The 25,334-nt window shown below is 42.6% G+C and overlaps 1 protein-coding gene across 1 annotated transcript in view; it reads left to right on the top strand.

The window, feature by feature from the left end:
* PDE4DIP (phosphodiesterase 4D interacting protein) overlaps positions 1–25,334 on the top strand; it is a 282,371-nt gene that overhangs the window by 52,895 nt on the left and 204,142 nt on the right. Inside the window, exons 2-3 of the mRNA XM_063133164.1 lie at positions 15,876–15,952; positions 23,053–23,155. Of these exons, the coding sequence (XP_062989234.1) occupies positions 15,876–15,952; positions 23,053–23,155 (180 nt within the window). The remainder of the gene's footprint in view (positions 1–15,875; positions 15,953–23,052; positions 23,156–25,334) is intronic.

The following is a 25,334-nucleotide window of genomic DNA, read 5'->3' as shown; positions in this document are numbered from 1 at the left end:
TTCACCAAAGTCATGGCGGTGGTATGCGCCCACCTAAGACAGAAAGGCATTTACGTTTATCCATACCTGGACGATTGGCTTCTGGTAGCGGACAACAGTGACACGCTCCGGACAGATATTCTAACTACCCTCAACCTGTTGGACTCGTTGGGTCTGTGGGTCAACGAAGAAAAATCCATCTTGACCCCACAGCAGAGGTTGGACTTCATAGGGATAACCCTCTCATCTCGAGATGGGAGAGCGTACTTACCCTCGGCCAGGGCGAGTACCCTTCAGCAGTTAGCCATCGATACCGAGAGCCGCCGAAAAGTTTCGGCATGGACAATTCAGAGTCTACTAGGTTTGATGGCAGCTACAACTGCAGTCATCAGATTTGCAAGACTCAGGATGAGGATATTACAGGCCTGGTTTTTGAGAACTTTCGATCTTCGACACAATGCTCGACGAACTTACCTCTCGATACCGAAGCAAGTGAGGGCATCCCTGAAATGGTGGTTCTGGATGTCGACGCTCCTCGACGGCGTACCATTCCAACAGAAGGCGCCCTCGGTAACGATCACAACAGATGCATCCCTAGAAGGATGGGGAGCTCATTGCAACTCCCTTACCGCTCAGGGTCGCTGGCCTCTATATCAAAGAGAACAACACATCAACCATCTGGAGCTCTTGGCTGTGGAAAATGCCATAAAGACCTTTTCACAAATGATCGAGGGCCGAAATGTCCTGATCGCAACAGACAACACCACCGTTGTGGCTTACATCAACAGGCAGGGTGGAACACGATCGGACCTCTGAACCGTTCTGCACTCAGAATCTGGAACTGGTGCATAAAGAGAAATACTTACCTGACTGCCATCCATGTAGCAGGAAAGGAAAACATAATTGCGGACTCCCTCAGCAGGTCCTTCCATGTCGACCACGAGTGGGAGCTCAACGTCGATGTCCGAGACGATCTCTTTCGGTGCTGGGGCCGCCCTGCTGTCGATGTCTTCGCTACCGAAGAAAACGCAGCTTGTTCCAGGTTCTGCAGCAGAGCAGGAAGGGGAAAGCACTCTTTAGGAGATGCTTTCACCAGGACTTGGGAAGGAAATCTCCTTTACATCTTTCCACCCTTCCCGCTATTGACGAAGGTGTTAGCCAAGATCCAGATGGACAACTCCAATTGCATCTTGATCACGCCATGGTGGCCTCGACAGACGTGGTTCTCACACGCCCTTCGACTATCGAACGGGGATTACATCAGGCTCCCGTCGATACCGAAGCTACTGTCTCGACACCAGGGCAGGGTTCGACACGCAGACCTGTCGACCCTCAAGATGATGGCGTGGAGGATAACAGCCAATTCTCCTCTCCCACCACAAATTTAACTGTAGACCATATTATTCTAGCAGCATTAAAGCCTTCAACTAGAAAGTCTTATGCAGCAAAGTGGCAAAGGTTTCAGAACTTCGCATCAGAAAATGACCAAACACCAGAATTTTGCCACTTATCGTTGATTCTCAATTATTTATTGACACTTTTCCAGCAGGGACTCAAGCTCACTTCCATCAGAGTTCACTTAGCTGCTATTACATCATTTCACTGAGGTGTAGATGGCTTTACTCCTTTTACTCATCCAACAACCAAAAAGTTTTTAAAGGGTCTTAAGAATACGATACCGACTGTGAAGTGTATCGTGCCACCATGGAGCCTGTCAGTTGTGCTACAAGCACTGACACGTAAACCTTTTGAGCCCATGGCTTCAACAGACCTTAGGTTTCTAACATTCAAAACTGTCTTTTTAGTAGCCATCACATCGGCAAGATGAGCAAGTGAGCTCAAAGCTCTCAGGATAGATGTACCATACACTATCTTCCATAAGGATAAGGTTGTGCTACGCACAGACCCAGCCTTCCTACCTAAGGTAGTGTCAACTTTTCATCTGTCTCAACATATTACCCTTCCTGCTTTCTTTCCTAATCCAACTACACCGCTGGAGTCTTCTTTACATACTCTCGATGTAAGAAGAGCTCTTGCTTTTTACAAAGACAGGACAGAGAATTTTAGAAGGACAAAGCAATTGTTTATTTGTTATGGTGAGCCTTCTAAGGGACTCCCTGTATCATCTCAGTGACTGTCACGATGGATAGTCGAGACAATTTAATTGGCCTACTCTATTTCCAAATTAGAGCTATTAAAACCTGTGACAGCTCATTCTACCAGAGCCGTCTCAACATCGGTTGCCTTCACCAGAGGTGTTCCACTGGCAGAAGTCTGTAGAGCCGCAACGTGGTCGACTCCATCCATGTTTGTCAAGCACTACAGTTTGGACACCCATGCGAGGCAGGACTGCTCGTTTGGAAGGACAGTGCTCTCGGAGATCTTCAGATGATGCACCAACCCACCTCCAAAGGTATGTCAGCTTGCTACTCGCCCATATGTGTGATGCATAGAGACCACGAAGAAGAAATGCAGGTTGCTTACCTGTAACTGTAGTTCTTCGAGTGGTCATCTATGCATTCACACAACCCACCCACCATCCCCACTTGGTGGTGTGAGACTTATAAATGACACTGTTATATGTGGAATGTATTTTATTTTATTTTACACTCATGTTTATGGGGGCACAATGTCGGACTCCTGTAAACTGAGGTAAGGGCGGGAACCCCATGGACATGCGTGGGGGAGGGGTTCCCGCCAAAAACGTTCCACTCAGCTATAGAAGGTTCCAGTCTGGTCTCTGCGCAGGCGCAAAGCCCATATGTGTGAATGCATAGATGACCACTCGAAGAACTACAGTTACAGGTAAGCAACCTGCATTTCTCGAGCCTTTCTTATAAATCGGAACCACTATAGCAGATGACCAACTGGACGGTGTGATACCTGAATTATTAATTTGGGAAAAGAGCAACGTGAAAATCGGCGCCCACCAGTTGGGGAAGGTAGTAAAAAGTTCAGGTGGGAGTCCATCTCCACCCGGAGCTTTCCCATTTTTTAATGTTACAATTAAAGATTTGGCTCTTTCGACTGAGATGTTACCCCAATCATATTCACAATTACAGTCCAAACAATCATCAATAGGGAGTCCAGAAAAGACAATCATTAAATAGCCTCCTAAAGTGGTCTTCCCACTCAGATTTGGCAATGGAACCATCTATCACAGGTTGCGACCTTTTTTCTAACCTCGCAATTACATTCCAAAATTTAGATGTATCTTTTTGGAGAAGTGCTAGACCGAGTTCCCTCCACTGATCCCTATAATAGCTATTTTTTCTCTCTCTAATTAAATTTTTATATTTCCTACATAAATTGTAAAATTCCAAAGGTATTTTAGGGAGGTTTTTGGTACGATAGTCTTTAATAATACTCCCATTTGCCTTTTTAGAGCCCTGCAATCCTTATCATACCATGAATTTTCCTTTTTAGTCTGATGGATTCTTGACTGAGGATGCTTTTTTACCTCAATAAAAAGAGGTCTAAGAAAATTTATTAATTTATCAAATAGCTGGATCACTAGCTCAATAGAGGACACTTGGAGGAGATCACTTCTCAGGATCAGAAGTTCAGATGAATAAAGCCTCTGCTGAAGATCTGCTTGTAATATAGGACTCCACTTAATCCTTTTATCTGGTGTCAATTTCACTTGATCAGAATCTAAATGATAACTGACTGAGGAAGAAACCTCATTTAGCCCCCAAAGAGAGAATCTAAGTGGTTGATGGTCACTGCCAGCTATGTAATCAACTAGGAAGAAGGAGCACAGACTCGCACCACCGTTGTTTATATAAGTAAATTCTCCATCTGACTGGTCCAGTTGTGAGCCATTGATTATCATTAAACTTAATTTAAGGACCAGAGCAAAGAGAACAAGGCCGAAATCATTAATCTTTTTGTCTTTGGACTTCCGATGTTCAGTAGCTTCACACAATTCAGTTGGAATACCTGAGGCCCTAGCAATAGCTTGATTTGAGGAGCCTATACGCGCATTGAAATCGCCAACAATTACGAGTGGGACCGTTGGAAATTCATGTTCTAGTCCACGTAGATAATGTTCAAGCTTGGACCAACAGTCTTCAACATAATAAGGCGAGCTCCTAGGGGGGACATAGATGTTAACAAAAATGTAGGATTGTTGTGAATTTTTAACAAAGACGGCCATAGCAAATGGGGGTCAACCCTTTAAGATGGATAATAGAAACTGAAAGGGAGATAGATATCAATATAGCAAGCCCACCACTAGACCTACCCTTTGTTAGAGAAGGGGATGCAGAACTTGAGTATGACACATAACCTGGCAGCCAAATATCTTGATTTAACCAAGTTTCTTGGAACAATAAAATTTGAAATTGGTTAATATAGGATAGGAAATCAGCATCCTCTAGCTTATTTTTACATCCTGCTATGTTCCAAGAAAGGCAAAGAAAATCTGTCTTAGGTTGAGTTAACAGTCAATTATAGTTTGGAACCTGCGTTTCAGTGACAGTTTCTTCTGCTGCTATTAATCAATTCTCTGTCAGAGAAGGGCTACCATTTAATTGATGTACATCAGCAGTAAAGGTGACTTGTTTCCCCATCTTGGGTTCTTCCATTTCATGTGGCTCTAGTTTCCTCATAGCTAGCCAATTTACCATTGTTTGGTGTGCGTGGTCAGAGATAACATTCCTGATTTTAGAAGGAGTCACAAAGGATATTAAATCCTCCTGGGACATTGGTTCATGGTCTGGGTTCATCACCACACTACTTGATGCTGCTAACCTTGACCTTAATGTATCTAATCTATCGATTATGGCCTTTTTTTCATTCAGAGGAAGGCATTTGTAAGAACTAATTAACTGCTCTTCTTCCGGAATTCTAGAGGCATTAGATGAAGAAGCATGTAAAATAGCCTTTTCTGGTAGAGAAGATGGGCCAGGGAAGTCTCTTGAGGACTGGGGATTTTCTAGTCGCAAAAGGGGTAGAAGTGGTAGCCTTGGGGCGTTACTAGATGAGGCTGTAGCGCGCGTTACCTTCCGCAGTCACGTCGAGGTTTCCAGATGATGTTCACGAGGATCCGCCATTATCCTGCGGTGAAGCCTCTTTATCCCGACTTTAAAAAAGTGAGTTCTAGTGCGCCTTTTCCTGCCGTCCCGCGCTAATTCGGAGTACATGTGGGAGGATGTGAGGTCACTGCGGTCCGCACTGGTCAGGAAAAGGCGTGCTAAGGGGAGTGGCCAGCGGCTTCGGTCAAGCCGCCTCCGCCATTTGCGCCCAGTCCGCCAGCTGGGGCAGCGCGGCAGAGCGGCTTTTTTTATTATTTCCACAGTGACAGTTTGCGCAGGAACGGAGGACCGGAAAAGTGGCTGGTGACTCCTCGCGGTGGGCAGCTACCGTGGCCGCATAAAGGCGGTGCTGTACGCTGCCTGTTAGTGTGGGTACCAGGCTGGTAGAGGGCAGAGCTGTTTGTGGGCTGCTGCCATGGCTACGGCCAGATGTGGGTTGGCTCCTTGGGATGGGGCAGAGGGCACAGAGGCGGTCATCGGCGGCGAGACCTCAGAGGCATGATGGGAGATGTAGGCACAGAGTGCCCATGCAGACGATTGACCTCGGGTCATATTACACCCGCCACGACCCCCATCAGGAAGTGAGCGCATCAATGTTGACCCTCAACAGCCACTGCCGCCGCTGCCGCCGGCATCGCTGACGGCTGCGCAAGTTTGTGGTCTTTCGGACTTGCGCAAACCGTGCAGCGAGCGAAAAAAAAGCCACGGCAATCAGGCCGGTGTGGCTGCGCAACCATGCTCGCGGCGGCAGCAGCACAACCGGCGCAAACTTCCGCCACAAATCGAAGGACGGTGTGGATCATGAGGCGTCACGGCTGAACGGGAAAATCCGCTTTCACCGCTCCTCAACGACAGAACACCCGGTAGGTCTAGCAAAGCCCTTGCTGCATTAAAAAAAACTCTGGTAGAGATGACATCAAACCTAGCTAAAAGAGCCTTCTCCTTCATACTCATTACTGGTATTTTATCAGATCTAAACAGTAAAACACATTTTTGCACTAGTGGAGGGGCATACAGCTTATCCATAGACACTAAATCAATTTCCTTCAGTGGTAGTTGGAATAGATAACTAAGATGTCTCTGGAACACAAGGTGTTCCATTGGATAATACGGTTTCTGTTAGGGTATACAGTTAAAGCTATCCTGTTAGGCTGCAGAAGAAGATTTGAAGCAAACTGAGAACTCACGACTGCAGATGACTGGGAAAAGTAATCAGGTACCATCCTGTTAGGAGCCCTGGTATCATCTATCTTTTTAATAGGTGACAAGACTATCAACTCTATCTGAGATATCTCTAAGTTCCTTATATATATTTTCAACCGTTAGGGCCACCAAATTATAATGCTCTTCCAAAAGAAGCCTATCATTACAAAAGGAAGCAGACTTTCCCTTAGCTTCATCAGCATTATCGTTAACTACATCTATATTTTCTATTATACTATTCTGATTTATGACATTGTTTCCAGCACGTAAAGGTTGAGGCTCAAAACTAGGGGTGTGCACGGACCCCCCGCTCCGCTTCACTTGCAGATCCACCATTTTCCGGATCGGGCCGCTCCGCCCCACCCCCGCTCCGCCCACTTCCGCTCCGCTCCTCCCGGAGCTCCGGATCCGGATCCGGAGCTCCGTTTCCCCCCCCCCAGGCTTGCATTGAAAGCTAAAAAAATATACAACTTTTTTTCTGTTCAAGTTAGAAACCTCATGTTTGGCACCATGACACCTCATGGGGATATACACACGCACGCCAAGTTTCAAAGCAATCCCATCATCCCCTGATTTTTGGCGAATTTTTGAAAATCGGGCACCCCACACACAACATCCCTGCGAGGTGGGCAGGGGAGGAGGGAGGGAAGGCAGGCAGGCATGCAGCTGGCATTTCTGGGGGCATAAGGAAGTGAGCCAAGGATAAGCCAGTAATGCATATAAAATGGAATAAATCAATAAATAAACAAAGGAGGGGTGGAATTAAAAGCAGCAGTGTTGCTCAATAAACAGCAAGAAGAATTTTTTTTAAAAGGCTATATCTGTCTTTTACCAGCAATAGGGGGACGTGCCCGGGGGAGGGGGAAGTAGCTGCCAGTTCAAGACAGCCACCAACAGCTCTGAGAAGAAGTAAAACGCTCACTTCAACTCATAACAGGCATTGCTCCACCACTGAGAAGTAAAACGCTCACTTCAACTCATAACAGGCATTGTTCCACCACTGAAAAGTGAGCATTCACTTCAACTCATGATAGGCATTGCTCCACTGTTTTACTCTCTTTGGAAGGCTCTAATGGCCTTCCAGTGCAGGAGAGAGTGGGGGCACGTCCACGATGAGATGCCCTAGGGGAGCTCATCCCCTTGCACCACATCTATTCAGTTGTTCACCAAGGTTAGGGTGGGGAGCAGTGCTGTGTTTCTATCTCTTATTCTTGGCTTAGTATATGATTTCAGGTTGTGTTTGTGCATTTGGTGGGGCTACTGTGTTAAAAAACACGGGGAAAAGCCCGTTCAGATGAAGAAAGAGAAGTTTCCCAGAATCCCAAGTTACCCGTTTTGCCTATGCCCTCCTCCAACTTTGGGATCATCATGACCGGGAGCTGACTCTGCCCCTCAGCCCTTTGAAAAAGGTATTTTTCCCGCCGATTTTTTAAAAAAACTTCTAGCGCGCGACCCGTACGATGCAGAAAGTTGAGAGTAGTCTCAAAATGACCCCCATCCACGACTCTCTGTGCACAAGAATTTTCAGAATGATAGCTTAAACCCCCCCCCAGTTATCCCCGATTCTTTCCCTCAATGCAATCCTATGGGCGAAAAGCCGAAAACGCCGTTTGAGCCGCGCGGTTGACCCGATTTTCACAAAAATATAGCACGCAACCCAGACAACGCAGAGAGGTGAGAGTGGTCTCAAAATGACCCCCATCCACAACTCTCTGAGCACAAGAATTTCTAGAACGATAGCTTCAAAAACAACCTAGTTATGCGCGATTATTTGCCGCAATGCAATCCTATGGCGAAATGTTTTCAAGATGGCGACCGGAGCGCTCCGCCTGAACTAGGAGCTCCGAAAAATGGCCGCTTCTCTTCGCCTTGCTTCTAGGGGGTCCGCGGTCCGCTCCTACTCCGCCTCTGGGTAAGGCGGAGCAGGCCAATCCGCTACTGCTTCTACGCTCCTAATCGGAGCGGATCACACCCCTACTCAAAACTCTCCACCTCCAACACACTAAATCTGTTAGAGGTAGGGATAGTAGGCTTGCAAGTATCTAATTTATAAAACTCATCAATTCTAAGCTGTTTAGTGGAGGGGGGACAAGGATAGTTCAAACTGGAGTTACTACGAGCACGCTTTCTCAGACCCATTGTAGTTAACAGTTCCTCGTCAATCAGACAATAATAAAATAACAAATCAGATTAAATTACTGAAATACACTGACTAATAGAACGAGCAACTTAATTACACCCACACCCCCAAATCTAGCAACATGCAAACAGACAGACTCTAAAAATGAGAAAATTTAAAACAGTTACAAATTAACTCTACTTGTACAAATCAACTCTGCTTATAGTCCCAGAGAGTTGAGATGTATGCTTTCTGAAAATAAATTCCAAAGATCAAAGCAGCTGTAATTCGTAAAAATTTCATTTTTGTTTTCCTTCCTTGAAGCTGAAAGATAAAATAAAAAATAAGAGTAATAGTCAAAATAGCTAAGATATTAAAAATATTAAAATATTGGCTAAGATATTAAAAATATTAAAATATTAAACTAGAGCACCATAAAACATGAACCGATTCCCTTCCCTCCAAGCAGGGACTTGTTAGTTTTTATATTATGGGTGTTCACTCCTCTCCTCCTCACAGCCAAGTTTGCCAATCGCAAAGCACACTCCGGAGTCTTTATTTGCAATGAGGCAGTTCCTCTTGCACGGCTTCTTGCCCATGGCAGAGAGCCTCTGGCCGAGAGCCCTTTGTCTCTCGTCGCAGGCTCGCGCCTCCAGCACCCTGGTCCCTTTAGTACCTGTAGGAGTGGGCGGGACAAACAAACACTCTCAGGCTCTGCAGCAGCCCTCCAGCCCTTAACTCTAATGGTTCCACTGGTGCAGAATGTCTTCTAGTTCTTCTGCTCCTAACTGTGACTCTTTTCCAGGGAGTTTCCTCTTCATTGGCTTTCCTGACCTCAGCATACTCCACTTCTGCTTCAGCTGGCTGTTGTTCTTCAATCACTTGTGCTTCTTGTTGCTGTTGCAGTTCCACCTTCTGTCTAAGAACTCCTTGTCTTCTCTTATTCCTTGGAGGGTGGACACTCGCCGCTTAAGTCCTCTCACTTTTTCTTCCAATAGTGCCACCAGCTTGCACTTGTTGCAGGTGTACGCCATGTTGATCTCAGGCAGGAACACGAACATTGCACACACTTTGCAGGTCACTACCACTAGAGACTCCTTTCCGTCCATATTGTCTATTTCTGTTTTGTTTTTTCTTTTCTGATTATAGTGGAATTGCCTGTGCTTTGTCCTGTCCACTCTGAAGGTGCACAACTATATGAGTATGTCTTAAAAGAAAAGAAAAAGATTTGTTGTTGTTGTTCTTGTTGTTTTGTTAAAGACCTCCCCCTTGTCCTCCCCTGCTGAACTCCCCCTGTCAAATTCCTGTTTGCTTTCCCTGTTTGCTCTCTCTGATTGCTCTCTCTCTGGGAGCTGACTTCCTTTTCTAGCTTCTAGTTCAGCTGGGCCAGCTGCTCTTTTCTGCTTCTGCTCAGCTCCAAGTCAGGAAACAGAATGAGGTCACTGGGAGGCCAACAGCAATCAGGCCACTGATTGCTGAGAACAATCAGCAATCAGGCTACACCCTCTTCAGGCCCTGCAGCAACTCTCACCACACACCCCTTGACTCAGCACTCAGGAGCACATGGCAAGCACATGGCCTCATTGAATTGGTATCTTCCTGGATTTCCTTGAAGCCTCTCTTCTCCCCCTTGCCTTGGTCTCCTCTTCCCCTACACTCCCCCTGTCAAACTCCTGTTTGCTCCCCCTGTTCGCTCAGTCTCTGGGAGCTGGATTCCTTTTCTAGCTTCTAGTTCAGCTGGGCCAGCTGCTCTTCTCTGCTTCTGCTCAGCTCAGAGTCAGGAAGCAGAATGAGGTCACTGGGTGGCCGACAACAATCAACAATTAGGCCACACACCCTTCAGGCCCTGCAGCAACTCTTACCACACACCCCTTTTCTCAGCACTCAGGAGAAAGACCAGAACAGATGCCCATTATCACAATGCTAGACAAGGATCTTTCCCTCCTTTTATCCAAATATCTCCTGAATTTACACTGCCTCAGTGTGCAGAGAACAGAAATCCCAGTCAGGACCCAAAGAAAACTGCCCAAAGAAATTACAGAAACAAGTCCCATTTATTTCAATAAAGCTTATTCCCAGATAAATGAATACAGAATTGCAGCCTCTTCACATCTGTTCACCTTACTCTAGCAAGTCAAGCCCCTCCTGTCAAGGACAACTATGCACTCATAGAACCTGGCCTCCTGGATAATGCAGGCAGCAGGTGCTGTCCAGAAAGATGGTTTCAAAGCCTAGGAGATCCAGACACACTCAAACATGTCAAACCACGCTATGCTGGGACAGAACAATCCTGGGACAAGACAATACTTTGCAGTCAACCAGACATAACAGCCATAAACAAAAAAGAAAACCACAACTATCTCATTGACATAGCAATAGCTAATGACAAAAATGTTGCAGAAAAGGAAGAGGAAAAGAGAGACTCAGCAAAGGTTTTAGGAAATCTTGCCCATATTAGCATAGGTTGAGATATTTTGCTGGTCCAAATTTCCATCAATAGAACTCTAATGGAAATGTCTTTATGACTTTTAACAATTTTACTTTGGCCTTTCAGTCTTCAGAAACTGCAGGTGGATGATATGAAATAACTAGCAATTACAGGAGAAGTGAAAACCTTTCTCTGCCCACCCCCCATGCCCATCGGCGCAAGAGTTAATAGATAGCAGTTCTGTGATTTGGATCACAGCTTCAATCTGCTGAACTATCCTTGTCATTTTATGAAAGGGATATGAATTAATGTTATAGATCCTTCAAGATGCCATAAGGTGTGCCATGTTTAACAGATGCTTAAACAAACTTAACTCATAATACCATCATGAGTACAGGAATAAAATGTACTAAACGTATTTACTATGGTGATCTCAATGGGTGCACTCTCAGACCCCCAAAAGTGGATTCCAGAGTTACTGGTATCCTTCTGTAGGTTTTTCATCCCTGGCAATTTAATTAAGTGCTATGCTCCCCCATATCCACTTGCCCTTCCTCTCCTTTTTACAATTGATTTTTATTTTAAATTATTATTTAATAATTAATTAAATTATTAAATAATAATTTAATATAAATATAAATTATTTATATTAAATTATTATTATGCTTTTAAGTAAAGAACCCTTTGGAATTGTTGAAAAATTTACTTCATGCTCACATAGGGTGGAGTAGGGAGAAATGGCCCAAATAGAATTAAGCATAAGTACATAAGAAGTGCCATGCTGGAACAGAAGTGCTGGACTAGGTTCCATCTAGTCCAGCACTCTGTTCATACAGTGGCCAACCAGCTGTTGGCCAAGGACCAACAAAGCAGGACATGGTGCAATAGCACCATGTTCCCCAGCAACTGGTGCACCCAGGCTTACTGCCTTGGATACTGGAGGTAGCACATAACCATCAGGGCTAGTAGCCATTGATAGCCTTCTCATATTAGCCTTTCCCTGCTGGTTTTTTTTTTGTTTTTGTTTGTTTGTTTGTTTTTGTTCCCTAGTTAATGATACACAGAAGTAGACAGCAGTTGTGCATAGAGGTTCCATTTAGCCATCGTTCGATTCTAAGACGCACTTTTTCCCCAATATAAACATCTCTAAAAACAGGCTGCGTCTTAGAATTGATGGCGTCTTAGAATCGATGGCGTCTTAGAATCGCCTGCAAAGTACGCTGTTATCCCTCCAACCTGCTCTCGATGCCCAGGCGGCTCAAGGGCTTGTTGAGCACCTAAGCAGCTCTGCACTCACCATGTAGGCTGGGGAATATGCTTGGCCTGATTGGGGGCCTCAGCGACGATCCGCGGCTGCCCTGGGCCTATTTGTGCTCCCCAGAGCTAACCAGGCTCACACACACCAACGGAGCTCCGCACCACGAGCACAGCTGGCACGGTTGGGCCTAGTGGGCATGGCTATGCGGCTCCGTTCGGGTCGGGCCTGGCGTGCGCCTCACCTTGCGCATGGGGCTGGGGCGGATGGGCGGGCGCCGCAGGGCTCGCGGAGGGTTCTGCGAGGCGGGCGGGCGCCGCTGGCTTCTTGCAGCTGCTGGTTCTGTGCAGCAGAGGAGGAGCAGCAGCGCCGGCCGGGAAGACGGAGGCAACGCCTGGGAGGTGTGTTGCTGGACCGGGGTGTGGGCGGGACGTGCACCTGCGCCTCGCGAATGACCCCCTCCCGCTCCGTGCAAGAAGTGGTGGCAGCTGGTAAAGCCTCCGGGCCCTTGCACGTGCTCCCCAGTTGGCCCCCACCCACATCTCTTCCCTTACCTGCCCGCAATCCGCTCCCCATGCATGGCAGAATATTTTTCTCCCATATAAACATCTCTAAAATGGGGTGCGCCTTAGACTCGATGGCGTCTTAGTATCGAAGAAATATGGTAAGATTTCTCCTTGAATTTGTCTCATTCCTTTTTAAAACCAACACAAGCATCTGTGTTTGTTGGCAGTTAGTCTTGGTTGTCTGGGATAGTATTACGTTACTGAAACTAAGAATATTGCTGGTGCTACTGCTGTTTAGGGATGGTTTTCACACGGGCCCAGCACAAAGTAAAGGGGATTAATACTGAGAAAGGGTTGCCCCCAGGATATAAACAACTACTTATAGAGGATTTTATGAGTAGTCCCGCCACTACAGCCATTAGTAATATTGCTCAGGAAATTGCTCCTTTCCAAAATGACCCCCTGCCCCAATGTGATATAAATCAAACTGATTCAGTGGAGAGTGTTTGTCAAGACCAAACGGACTTGGAGCAGGAACCATCCTTAATTTCAATTGTCAGTTCCTACAAAGAGGCATTAGATGTGTCAGCAAGAGAATTATTTTCACAGGAAGAGCTGGCAGAGGTAAAGCTACCTTTCAATTGGGATAGTCTTCTAACACTGCAGATAACCTTTAAAAATGGCATTTTCCTATTTTGCATTAATGTCTATGTTCCCCTAGAAAACTCTGTTATGTCTCCTCCATCGGTATGGACATCTTTGGAGACTGTATTAGAAGAGCTCGATTTGCAGTCCGGAAATGCTCATATTATTATGGGAGGTGATTTTAGTGCTCATTTGGGATAAACAAATATGGAGCTGCTAAATCAGCTAGAAGTTCCTCTTGATGATTGTTTCCTTTTGGACAGGTATTCCCAAGATAAGAAAATAAATAAGCGAACAATATCGATTGTTCTCACACTTGATTTTATGTATGTATCTATGTATTTAAAACATTTATATTTACATTTATAACCTGGCTTCAGTACGCCTTGGGGCTACGGGATCATGACCAAAACAGTGTACCTCTGTATTTAAGCTGGTACCCAAATGTAGGAGGGCATTTTCCTTAGCAAGGCTTAATGCTATGCCTTCTAGGATAATGGAGGGCAGATTTGGGGAAGTTCCACTATCAGGTAGATACTGCCCCTGTAAAAACGAGGAGGTGGAATCTATCTCCCACGTATTATTCTACTGCAGCTTCTATCAGGAGGCAAGAAAAGCCCTTATCCATCCTTTCACTCAACGATTACCTGGATGATTGTCCGTGACCCTTATGTCGGTCCTTTTACAGGCTCAAGATAAGCATACCACTGAACACGTTGCTAAATTTCTTAATCAGGCAATCCTTACCAGATTAGTTATGGTGACAGGACTTCCTTTTGCTTCTAGTACAGAACTTTAAGGGGGCTTTATGCAATCATGATCTGCTTTAATTCCATGTATTTTAAATATTTATTATGTGTTTTCATGTGTTTTATTGGTCTGTTGACTGTAATAAAAAGAATTGATATAACCTGGCTTCAGTTGTCTGTGCTCTGGTAACCTCCAAGTTAGATTACTGCAATGCACTTTACGTGGGACTGCCTTTGAAGACTGTTCAGAAACTGCAGCTTGTGCAAAATGCAGCGGCCAGATTAATAACTGGGATCAGTAGGTTTGAACATATAAGAACGACTCTGGCCCACGTACATTGGCTGCCTGTACATTTACAGTATGAGTCCAATCCAAGGTGCTGGTTTTAATCTATAAAGCCTTACACAGCTTGAGACCACAATACCTGATGGAATGCCTTTACTGACATGAACCTACCCGTATACTACTCTCAACATCTAAGGTCCTCCTCTGGGTGCCTACTCCAAGGGAAGCTCAAAGGACAGCAACAATGGAGAGGGTGCCTTGTCAGTGGTGCCCCCCAATTATGGAATGATCTCCCCAATGAGGCCCACCTGGCACCAACATTGTTATCTTTTTGGTGCCAGGTCAAGATTTTTCTCTTCTCTCAGGCGTTTAGCACTATATGTTGAGTTTTAATTAGGGCTGTGCACCACTTCAGATCCGAATCCCGAATACGAAGCGGATCGGGATGATTCGGACCTCTCTAAAACAGATTCGAGGTGGATCGGGGGAGATCTGACCTGATCTGAGGCAGATCAAGGTAGGTCCGAACTGATCCGAGATCAGTCCGATTCAGAGATTTTTTCAAGGACTACACATGGGAATTTACAAAAATGCATTTTTATCTGTCATTTTTAAAGATAAAGAGAGGACACTTAGCATCATGATAGCTTCTAAATAGGGCTTTAGGCATGCCAAGTGTGAAGCGCATCGGTTCATCCCCTGATTTTTAGGAATTTTTAAAAAGGTTTCCCCTCAATATTACTCTCCCCATATTGCTCCCAGCCTGGAAGTGTGTACTGCAGTCACTACACAATTGGTTCTTATCTTAACGGGAAACGCATGAGTTAACTACAAAAGACTCAAGTAGGGGAGATTAGCACTTCAAAACATACAAGGAACAGTGTGTGCTGATCGTTGATTAGATAAGACACCTTCTAAATTGCTCTTTGCGAGTGGCTGCAAAAACCACATTTTAAAAAATTTATTGCAACTAAACTGCTGGACGGATCTGTCTGAAAATTTACACACATGACAATCATGACACCATCTCTTACCTCAACAAGTTTCATGTTTATATCTTGAAAAATAAAAAAGTTAGAGGCATTTATTTCTCCCAATGCATGGCTATGGGGAAAATGTGTGATCTGAATCACGATTTGGACCTCTGAAACGCGCTTTGGATCCGGGTCCGAGGCTTGTTGGGGTGGTCTGAATCAGTCCAAGGCGGATCGGGCCCAATTCGGAAGGTCTGAATCGGGCTCCAAAGAATATTTGGGGGTCTATGCACAGCCCTAGTTTTAATTGACCCCAGATCTATCTTTAGGTCTGGCTGAGAGCTCAAAGTTGTTTTTAAATGGATGTTGTCTTTGTATGCTGTCTGTTTTTATGGTTTTAAATTCTTGTATATCAGTTTTTAATGTGTAATGTTTTAATGTTTAGTAAACTGCCCAGAGATCTTCAGCTATAGGGTGGTATAGAGATGATGATGAAGATGATGATGATGATGATAATAATAATAATAATAATTTCATTTTTTTAAAATCCCCTCAAAGTTACTTTTTGTCTATCCAGGTACCTGAATGTCTGAAATTGAAAGAAGGCAACCCACTTCAAGACTGAGTTCAAAAGTAGAGAAGTTTCAGAGTTGAACTGGTTATGATCATTCCTGCTTGCTTGTACCTTTCAGAACATCGAGCTGAAGGTGGAAGTGGAGAGCCTGAAGCGGGAGCTCCAAGAGAAGCGCCAAGCCTTGGATAAAGCGTGGTAAGTGGGGGTATAGGTGGCTCTTCCTGGGGACATGAGCAGGAGGGTGCTATTGCAATCACGTCCTGCTTGTGGGCTTCCCAGAGGCAGCTGGTTGGCTACTATGGGAGTGGAACATTCCAACAGGGCTCTTCCGTGGGGTGCCTACTACAAAAATGAATTAGAACCTATACAGAATAACTTTTTATGCACTCTCCATGCACAAAATTCTCCATGCACAGAATTCTCCATGCACAGAAGTGCCGAAATGGAGTCAGGAAGGCTAAGCTGAGAATCAGCTGAGATTAGCGAGGGATGCTAAAAGCAATAAAAAGGCTTTCTTCAGATACGTGAGTAGTAAAAGACAGAGGACAGAAATGGTGGTTCAACTGCTTAATGAGGATGGCAAATTGATAACAGATGACAAAGAAAAGGCCAAAATGCTCAATTCCTACTTTGGCACAGTCTTTTCCCAAAAGCGGGTCTATGACCCCCCTGGAGAAAATCACACACACACACACACACACACCCCACTGGAAAAAGTGAAGTACAAGCTGAAGGTAGATAAACAAATGATCAAGGAACACCTAATTTCTTTGAATGAGTTCAAATCTCCAGGACCCAATGAACTACAGACCAGTCAGTCTGACATTCATCCCTGGGAAAATTTTGGAGCAGATTATAAAGAAGTCAATCTGTAAGCGCCTTGAAAACAATGCAGTGATTACTAGAAGCCAACATGGATTTGTCAGGAACAAATCCTGTCAGACTAATTTGATCTCATTTTTTGAGTGGGCAACCTCCCTTGTGGACTGGGAATGCCGTGAATGTAATATATCTTGACTTCAGCAAAGCTTTTGACAAAGTGCCCCATGATATTCCAAATATGAGTATGATATATTGAAGATGGCCCTCTTCAAATACTTGAAATTTTGTCACATAGAGGAGGGCTACGTCTTCTCAATCATGCCAGAGTGCAGGACATGGAATAATGGGCTCAAGTTACAGGAAGCCAGATTCCAACTGGACTACAAGGAAAACTTCCTGACTGTTAGAGCAGTACAACAATGTAACCAATTACCTAGGGAGGTTGTGGGCTCTCTCTCACTAGAGGCATTCAAGAGGCAACTGGACAACCATCTGTCAGGGATGCTTTAAGATGGAGTCCTGCATTGAGCAGGGGTTTGGATTCAATGGCCCTTCCAACTTTACTATTGTATGATTCTATGGCTATTTAAAGCTCAACTAAAAACTTTTCTTTTTCCTAAAGCTTTTAAAACTTGATGTTGTGCAGACTTCTACTGTTACTTTCTACTGTTAGTTTTTCCCTACCCTGTGCCTGCTTACCCTTCCCTGTACCTGTTGGCATTCTCTTCCCCTCCTTATTGTTTTACTATGATTTTATTAGATTGTAAGCCTATGCGGCAGAGTCTTGCTATTTACTGTTTTACTCTGTACAGCACCATGTACATTGATGGTGCTATATAAATAAATAATAATAATAATAATAATAATAATATTGGACTGTACTGTTTCTCTTCACTTGAGGCTTGCCTGCTTCTTCTTAAACATTTTCTTTGGGAGTGTTTGTTTTGCTCTGTGTGAATAGTAATTCGTGTCCAGTGGGAAGTCTTCACAACACCTCTTTGCCACTCCTTTCTCTTCAAACCCTGTGGTATCACTGCTGCAGGGTGGAAGCGGGAAATCCCCACAGCAGAAGGGAGTATCATTTGTCTCATTGGGCCCACTTCTGCCCTCCTCCTAGTCTTCCTGCTCCTCCAGCTCCCTATCAGTGGTCGCCATCCGTCCCGGAATGCCCCTAGCTCAACGTTGAAGCAAGGTCATTCAGTGGAAGGACCATGGTGACCTCACTTCAAAGCAAAAAGTCAGGGTAAATCCCCAACTTTTTAAATTTGCATCTTCAGGGAAAAACAATGTGGTGGCTGCAAGTTGGCGGCTGCATCATGTAAGCGACGTAGCAGTACCACATAGCCATCGCAGGGCAAATAAGACATATAGACATCTCCCTGAATACTAATTCATGTTTGAATCTGTACATATAAACTATGTACTTTTAATCAGGTTATTCCAGCTTTCAGTAACATTACTACATTGAAATAAGTGGAATTTAGTAAAAGGCGAAAGATTTACACGGTTCATGGAGCGGTAGACTTTTTTCTCAGTTCCAGAGAAGGAAGCCAAGATGTGTAATTATCTCTTCTTAAATCTCTTCCTAATTGGCAATTATGTGAGTACTGTCTTTAATAATGAATGGTGAAATATCTTTGTAAGCGGATAAGTTGAAATGTCTCTCAATAAGCTGCGGAACGGTTAGTTTCATTTTTGAGATTCCCGGCAGCTTTAAAGGGAGACTTTCAAAATATAAATCACAGCGTTACCAGAGGCAGAGACAGTAATTATTTACTATCTAGAAGCAATAAAGATAAAGTAATAAATAACTCTGAGGTGAAAATTTACTGAGTTTACTGAGACGAAGGAGAAGTTATGAGTTGTTGTTGATGTCATCAACTTCCGTCCAGTAACTAGAAGAGTCTCGGAGGATTAAATGCCAAAGAGGAAGAATAAATCTAAAGACCCCACCTGGGTGAGAGGCAAGTCACACCCCTCAGATCATTCAGCAGCCAGATTGTTTAAAGTTGATATCCCCAGTAACAGCAACGGGGAAGGAAACGGTCTGGGAAATAAACAAAACAGTGAACAACAGCAGAGCGATAAAATGGCGGCAGAAGCTGGCATTGGGCCAAAATCAGCACTAGATGAACCGCAGGAGAATTTGAAAGAAATTATTAAAAGTAATAATGAGGTAATGCTTCAAGAAATGAAATTAATTAAGGAAGATGTGTTTAAAAAGATGGAAAATCTACATACTTCAGTTGTGAAAGCAGAGAAAGATGTTAAAGAGATCAAAACAGAAATAAATCAAATATCAAAAAAAGTTCCAGATTTAGATATAAATCAACAGGATATAGATAGAATTCATAGAGTGGCTGGAAACAGATTAAGAGCTATGCCAAGAGGTATTCTGGTTAAATTTGGCAATTATTATAAGAAGGAGCAACTAATGAAGAAATTGAGATCAATAACAACGCTGAAGTTTCAAGAAACACCAGTCCAAATCTACAACGATCTTTGTCAGCAAACTATTCTGTGGAGAAAGAGCATAAAACCAATTTTGGCAAAGCTTAAGCGGGTGGGTATTGCTTACTCTTGGGGTTATCCGGTGTTCCTGAGATTCACGCGAGATGGAAAACAGCATATAGTAACATCGCTGGAGCAGGGATTGGAGCTGCTGAGAAAGTCTGGGGATGGATAGTGATATTTCATCTCAGCAAGAAGAAGGAGTGGGATACAATGAAGACTGTGACTAGAGGGATCTGTATTAGAGAAATGTGTAATTTAAGGAGGCAACAAGAGGGAATACAGAAAAATTTAGAAGAAGGGATCAAGAAGTTGGAAAAAGAGTATTTGCAAAGCAGAAATAAACAAATATTGTTAGAATTACAAGCAAAAAAGAAAGAATTAGAAAATAAGAATTTAGAAGAAGTACAGAAGAATTTGTTTTATATGAAAAGAGAGTATTTTGAGAATAGTAATAAAAACTCAAAGGTGCTAGCGAGACTCACACAAAAGGAAAAGTTAAAGAACTCAATAGGGATAGTGAAGGACAAATCAGGAAAACCATGTAGTATTATGAAAGAGAAAATAAAGATATTTCAGGAATTTTACCAAGAATTACATATAAAGAGAAAGATTTATTAAATATGAAGATGGAGAGATATATAGATAAATATATAAAGGTCTAATAGAAGAGGATAAAGATTTAATGGAAAAGGATATATCTCAAAAGGAAATAGAGGAAGCTATTGAGAAATTGAGAGGGGGTAAATCCCCCAGGTTAGATGGGTTGGGATCTGAATATTATAAAACATTTTTAAAAATGTTGGTACCAAAATTAATGAAATTATATAATGGAATTATAAAAGGAGAGAAGATACCACCATCGTGGGAACAATCATTAATTATATTAATTCCAAAGCCGGATGCAAAGATTTGTTCAGCTATATTGGCAAGGAGAATGAATACTTTTATAGGTAAATATATTGGAGAAGATCAGTGTGGCTTTGTGGGGGGTAGACAAATGCCTAATTTGGTTGGAAGAGTTTTAAATATGGTACAAGAGGTAAAAAAATGGGAACAAAAGCAGGGATAATAGCGTTGGATATATTTAAGGCATTTGATTGTGTGAGCTGGCAAGCACTAAAGAGGATAATAGAAAAATGGGGTTTGGAAACAGATTTAAAGGTATAATTGAGCAATTATACTCACAAAACACAGCTTCAGTGGTGATAAATGATGGAGTTACAGAAAAGATACAATTGGCCCGAGGGACCAGACAATGATGCCCACTCTCACCGGTCCTATTTGTATTAGTTATAGAACTATTGGCAAATGTGATAAGAGAAGACGATATTATAGAGGGAGTAGGTTGTAATAATAATAAAATAATAAAAATAAATATGTTTGCAGATGATACATTAATGACAATTAAGAATCCATTAGAAAAAATGCAAAGAATTAAGTATCATCTGAAGGATTTTGAAGAAGTCACAGGATTGAGAATAAACTGAACAAAATAAGAGATTATGTTATTTAATTATACTAAAAAGGAAGGGAAGGATTGGGAAAGTAAGGAGAAGAATATGAAAATTAAAGAGATGATTAAATATTTGGGAATTAAAATTACAAAAGATTTAGAGGATTTAGAAAAGGAGAATTTAAATAATTAAAAAAAAGAAGTTATAGATAAATTAGAAAAATATAGAGGATTAAATTTATCGTGGTTCGGAAGAATAGCTTTAGTAAAAATGAAGATATTACCAAAGGTAAATTTTGTGTTTAGAATGTTACCAATAAGAATATCTGAAAAAGAGATAAAAAGTTGGCAAAATATTTTAAATAATTATTGTAATGGGAATAAGAAAGCGAGAATAAATAAAAAAAAGGTGGTATTTAATACAAAAAGAAGGAGGATTAGGACTCCCAAATATAAAGTTATATTATGTAGCCAATAGATTAAGACATATAGTAGGAAGTATGTTAGGAGTGGAAGATTTAAGTTGGTTAGAGGATAGAAAAGGAATGGATAAAGAGTGGAAATTGGAAAACATATTTTTTAGAGAATATAATAAAAAATGGGGGGAAGAAATAGAGAACCCCCTTCTAAAAAATCACTGGGAAATATGGCGTGTATATAAAAAGGAGTTACTTCCGAGTATTTCTCCAATAACACCAGTGATAATGTTAGGGAAATTTCCAGGGAATTTAAAAGATAAATTAGGGGAAATATTAATAGAGAAGGATATAATGAAACTAAAAAATTGGTTAAGGAGGATGAACACTTGAGAGGAAATAGAAGAGGTGTTAAAGGAGAAGAATTTAACATGGCTAAATTATTTTCAATTAGAGCAATGGATGAAGAAATGGTTAAAGGATAATGGAGAGTGTAGAGAATTAATTAAATTTGAGGAGATGATTTTAAAAAGAGAAACTGAGAAAGGAGAAAATAAAATGATAAAAGGTTTAACGAGTGAAATATATAGAATATTGATTGGGAAGGGGGAGTCAGAAAATATGGGTAAGATGGCGTGGGAAATGGATTTGAAGATACAAATAGGGCAACAGAGTTGGGAGGGAATATGGAGACAAAGAGTGTTGAGAAGTATGTCAGTGAGGATAAAAGAGAACTATTACAAGATTTTATGGAGGTGGTATCTAACCCCAGTGAGATTAAATAAAATAAACAAGCTGCATTCAGCAAATTGTTGGAGAGGATGTAAAGAAAAAGGAACGTATTTACATATGTGGTGGGAATGTGTATTTGTTCAAAAAATGTGGAAAATGGTGTTTAAAGAGATAAATGATATAGTGGGAATGGAGATTGAAGAGACACCTACAGTGGCATTGCTATAATTATATGGAGATTTAAAATGTAATAAAGAAACAAAAGAACTGATAACGAATTTGCTGACAGCAGCAAGGTTGATCATATCTAGGAACTGGAAGGTGCAAGGAGATTATCATGTTGAGGACTGGTATAAAGAGATTTGGGATATTGCTATAAATGATAAATTGACATGTAATATAAAAATAAGAAAAGGGATAACAAAAACAAATGATTTTGAGGGAATTTGGAATCAGTTCCTAGAATATATATTATCTAGGGGGAGTGGGAGACCACCTCCAGAAGAATCAATGAGATTTTGGAAACAGGAATAGATCCCGGGGTGGGGGATGCACTTTATGTTATGTAATGATGTAAAAATATCAAATTAGAAATGTTATAAGGATAATTAAGTTATGTAATGTATTTTTTGTTGTCTTGTGTTGTGAATTTTGTAGTATTGTATTAGTGTATTGTTAATCAATTAAAAAAAATTAAAAAAAGAAATAAGTGGAATTTCCTTCTAAATAAACTTCCTTTGTGTGAAAGGAAATCTCAGTTAAATTAATGGAATTTCTTTTTATGCTTACGTAGTTAGGATTGGGATTTAAGTTCTACCATGGTTAACATTTTTATAAGTATACTCCACCCACTAAATGTGGTAAAACAGGGTTGTTGTTGTTTTAAAAAATACATTATCTCAAGAAATGGGTTATATCCAATGTTAGCCCTTCTTAGAGTAGACCCATTGAAGTGAATGGGACTTAAATTACAACTCATAAAGTCCCCCTTAGTGGCCTCTGAAGAAGAAGGACCCAGATATTGTAAAGAGCTTAAGTACATGCATATTAATTTGCCCCTTATTACATTGATCTCACCTTTTGAGCACATGAAATTCCCTTGTGCTGGGTCAGTCCCTCTGACTGCCAATGGCTCTTGAATGTGGTCATGAAGATGTTTTCCCAGCCTTGCTACCTGAGATCCTTTTAGTTAAAGGTACCAGGAACTGAACTTTCAGCATACAAAACAGATTCTCTTCCCCTGAGCCATGGGCTCTCTTTTGCTTTCTTGTAAATAGATAACTATAGCAAATTGGTGTGTGTTGTGCCAAACGCTGGAGATGCCTTTTGTTTTGATTAGCTAGTTCTATGAATTCCAGGGCAGCAACAGAACACCTGAGCAGTCAGAATGAAGCTGAGATCTGTCACCAGCAAAAGAATGAGCATGAAATCCTGGAAAAGAAAATCTACCTACTGCAGGAGGTGAGGAAATGGTCTGCCATTGTAAACTGCAGGGACAGCTGTGCTTTGTTGACCATTTTGGTATGGGAGAACTACTAGGCAGTGATGGCCTATGCTTGTCACCTTGGAAGATCCAGAAGAGGAAGGTTTAGGTTTCTTTTCCCTTGCTTTGAACCTATTATCCCCACTTGATGGTGGACTTAAAGCCAAGATAACTGAGGGATATATATTAATGTTTATGTCCAGCATGTAGTCCTAAATGAATGCTAAAAACAAAATAATTAAAATAGCACCATGGCAAGTAAATTTAAGTCTTCACTATAATGCTTTGTTTCTAAAGTCTAAGTGTCTCATTTGAAGTATCTCTGCAGTACCTTAGTTTAGAACAATTAAGCAAAGTTTGTCCTTACTGAACTTCAAAAGAGTTGAACTCTTATAAAGAGCTCTGCTTTGATTTAGGTAAGAGTAAGGCAACTTCCATCCCACAGAATTGCCTAATATAGCCCACAGAGGGTTGGGCACCCTTTTTGTACCCTTTCCCCTCCCCAAGCCCAGTCCCCTTGTCTGGAGGCAGGGGAGAGGACTTCCCACAAGCAGATTGGGGGAGAAGAATCCCCACATTATCACCAATTCTGATTGGAGATAACAAAGGGATTCCACTTCGCTTTGCTTGGGAGCAACTCAAAGGGGATAACCTGGGGGTACTTATGGGCTTAGCCAGGGCTTGCAGGACCAGCTTCTGCAAGCCGTGGCCAAATCCTTTTCTCCACGCAGAGAGAAGCACGGAGCTCTGTGCCTCTTTCTACATGGAGGGGGAGGTGCTGAGAAGTAGGTGGGATAGGATTGGGCCAGATGATGGGCCAGATGAAGGGGCAGGAATTCAGGGTGGGGCCTGCACCCAACCACTTGATATCATCCAGCCTGCCAGCCCTCCAGACCAATACTGCTTTTCCACCTCTGATTTAGGCATTCAGATTCCATGTGCAAGACAATTAGCTTGCAAAGTTGCTTATTGTCTTGAAGTGTTATTTGTTTGAATCCAGCAAACTAAACTCTTGTGCAGCTTACCTTGATGTCTATTGACATTTGTAGGAAGCTACCACAGAACAAAGTCAGTCAGGAAATCATATCTTATCTTAAAGCATGAGGGGGGAAGTTGTCAAGTGTTGTCTTATCAAAGCGTGAGATGTGACCATTTTTTTGAGATTGTGGATTCTGATATCTAGGATTCTGTCTAACCCAGCTCCAAGTAGTGCTTCCACTGGGAATCAGTTCAGACATTGCATTGAAAGAACATGTATGGGGCACATGACTAGCCCCATTCCCAGTTGGTCTGCTGGCCATGAATTCAGAATGCATCAGGTATAGGTTTTAGCAAGTTGTAGTTAGATTTTATTAGAACTAGTTTGGAATTCTTTCCCCCCTCCTCCTCCTCCCTCCCAATCCCCTTTCCTTTTGTGTCATGTCTTTTAGATTGTAAGCCTGTGGGCAGGGACTGTCAAGAAATACTTTTGTAAGCTGCCGTGAGAGCCTTTTTTGGCTGAATGGCAGCATAAAAATGCTTAAATAAATAATAAATAAATAAATGTCTGTGCAAGCTTATCTCCATCAGGATTCTCAGGGAAAGAGTTAACCCCTCTGCCCTGTCCTATCACCTTGAGCGGGTTAGAGTTCCCTGGAAAACTGATAGTGTTTAGAAAGGTGGGGGGGCTTGTTGAAGGAGTCACTCAACATCTTGGTGGGCTGAGCAGTGCCGCCCCGTGTGGACACAGGCATGATTTACAGGCTGAGTCCCTGTCTGTCAAGTGGTTTTGAACAGGCCTATGGCCCCCTTTATAAACTGGAGCAAAGACAAGGAACCTTTGCTAGGATCATGTTTTGACTCATGGCCTGAAAACCCTCCCTGTTTGGATCCATCACCGTTTGGGACTTTGAAAGCACACTTTATATGGACTCTCTTCCGTTTGGACTTTAGATTTCTAAGGACTGTGCTATGAAAAGTACTGTGAGGCTTTTCAAAGACTTAACCTCACATTTGCTGTGGATTGTGTGTTTGTTGTCAGCTCAGTGTAGCGGCAGGCTGGGATTAACCATTGGAGTTTTCCTCTGCTGACTCAGGTGGCAGGGGCTGAAGTACAAGCACGGGACTCCTTGTGCCTGAGGTTTTACCTTCCCTGCGATTGTGTGTGTTTTATCAACC

The sequence above is a fragment of the Elgaria multicarinata genome, chromosome 1 (genome assembly GCF_023053635.1).
Source record: "Elgaria multicarinata webbii isolate HBS135686 ecotype San Diego chromosome 1, rElgMul1.1.pri, whole genome shotgun sequence".
NCBI lineage: Eukaryota > Metazoa > Chordata > Lepidosauria > Squamata > Anguidae > Elgaria > Elgaria multicarinata.
This window is presented reverse-complemented; position numbering and strand designations above follow the sequence as displayed.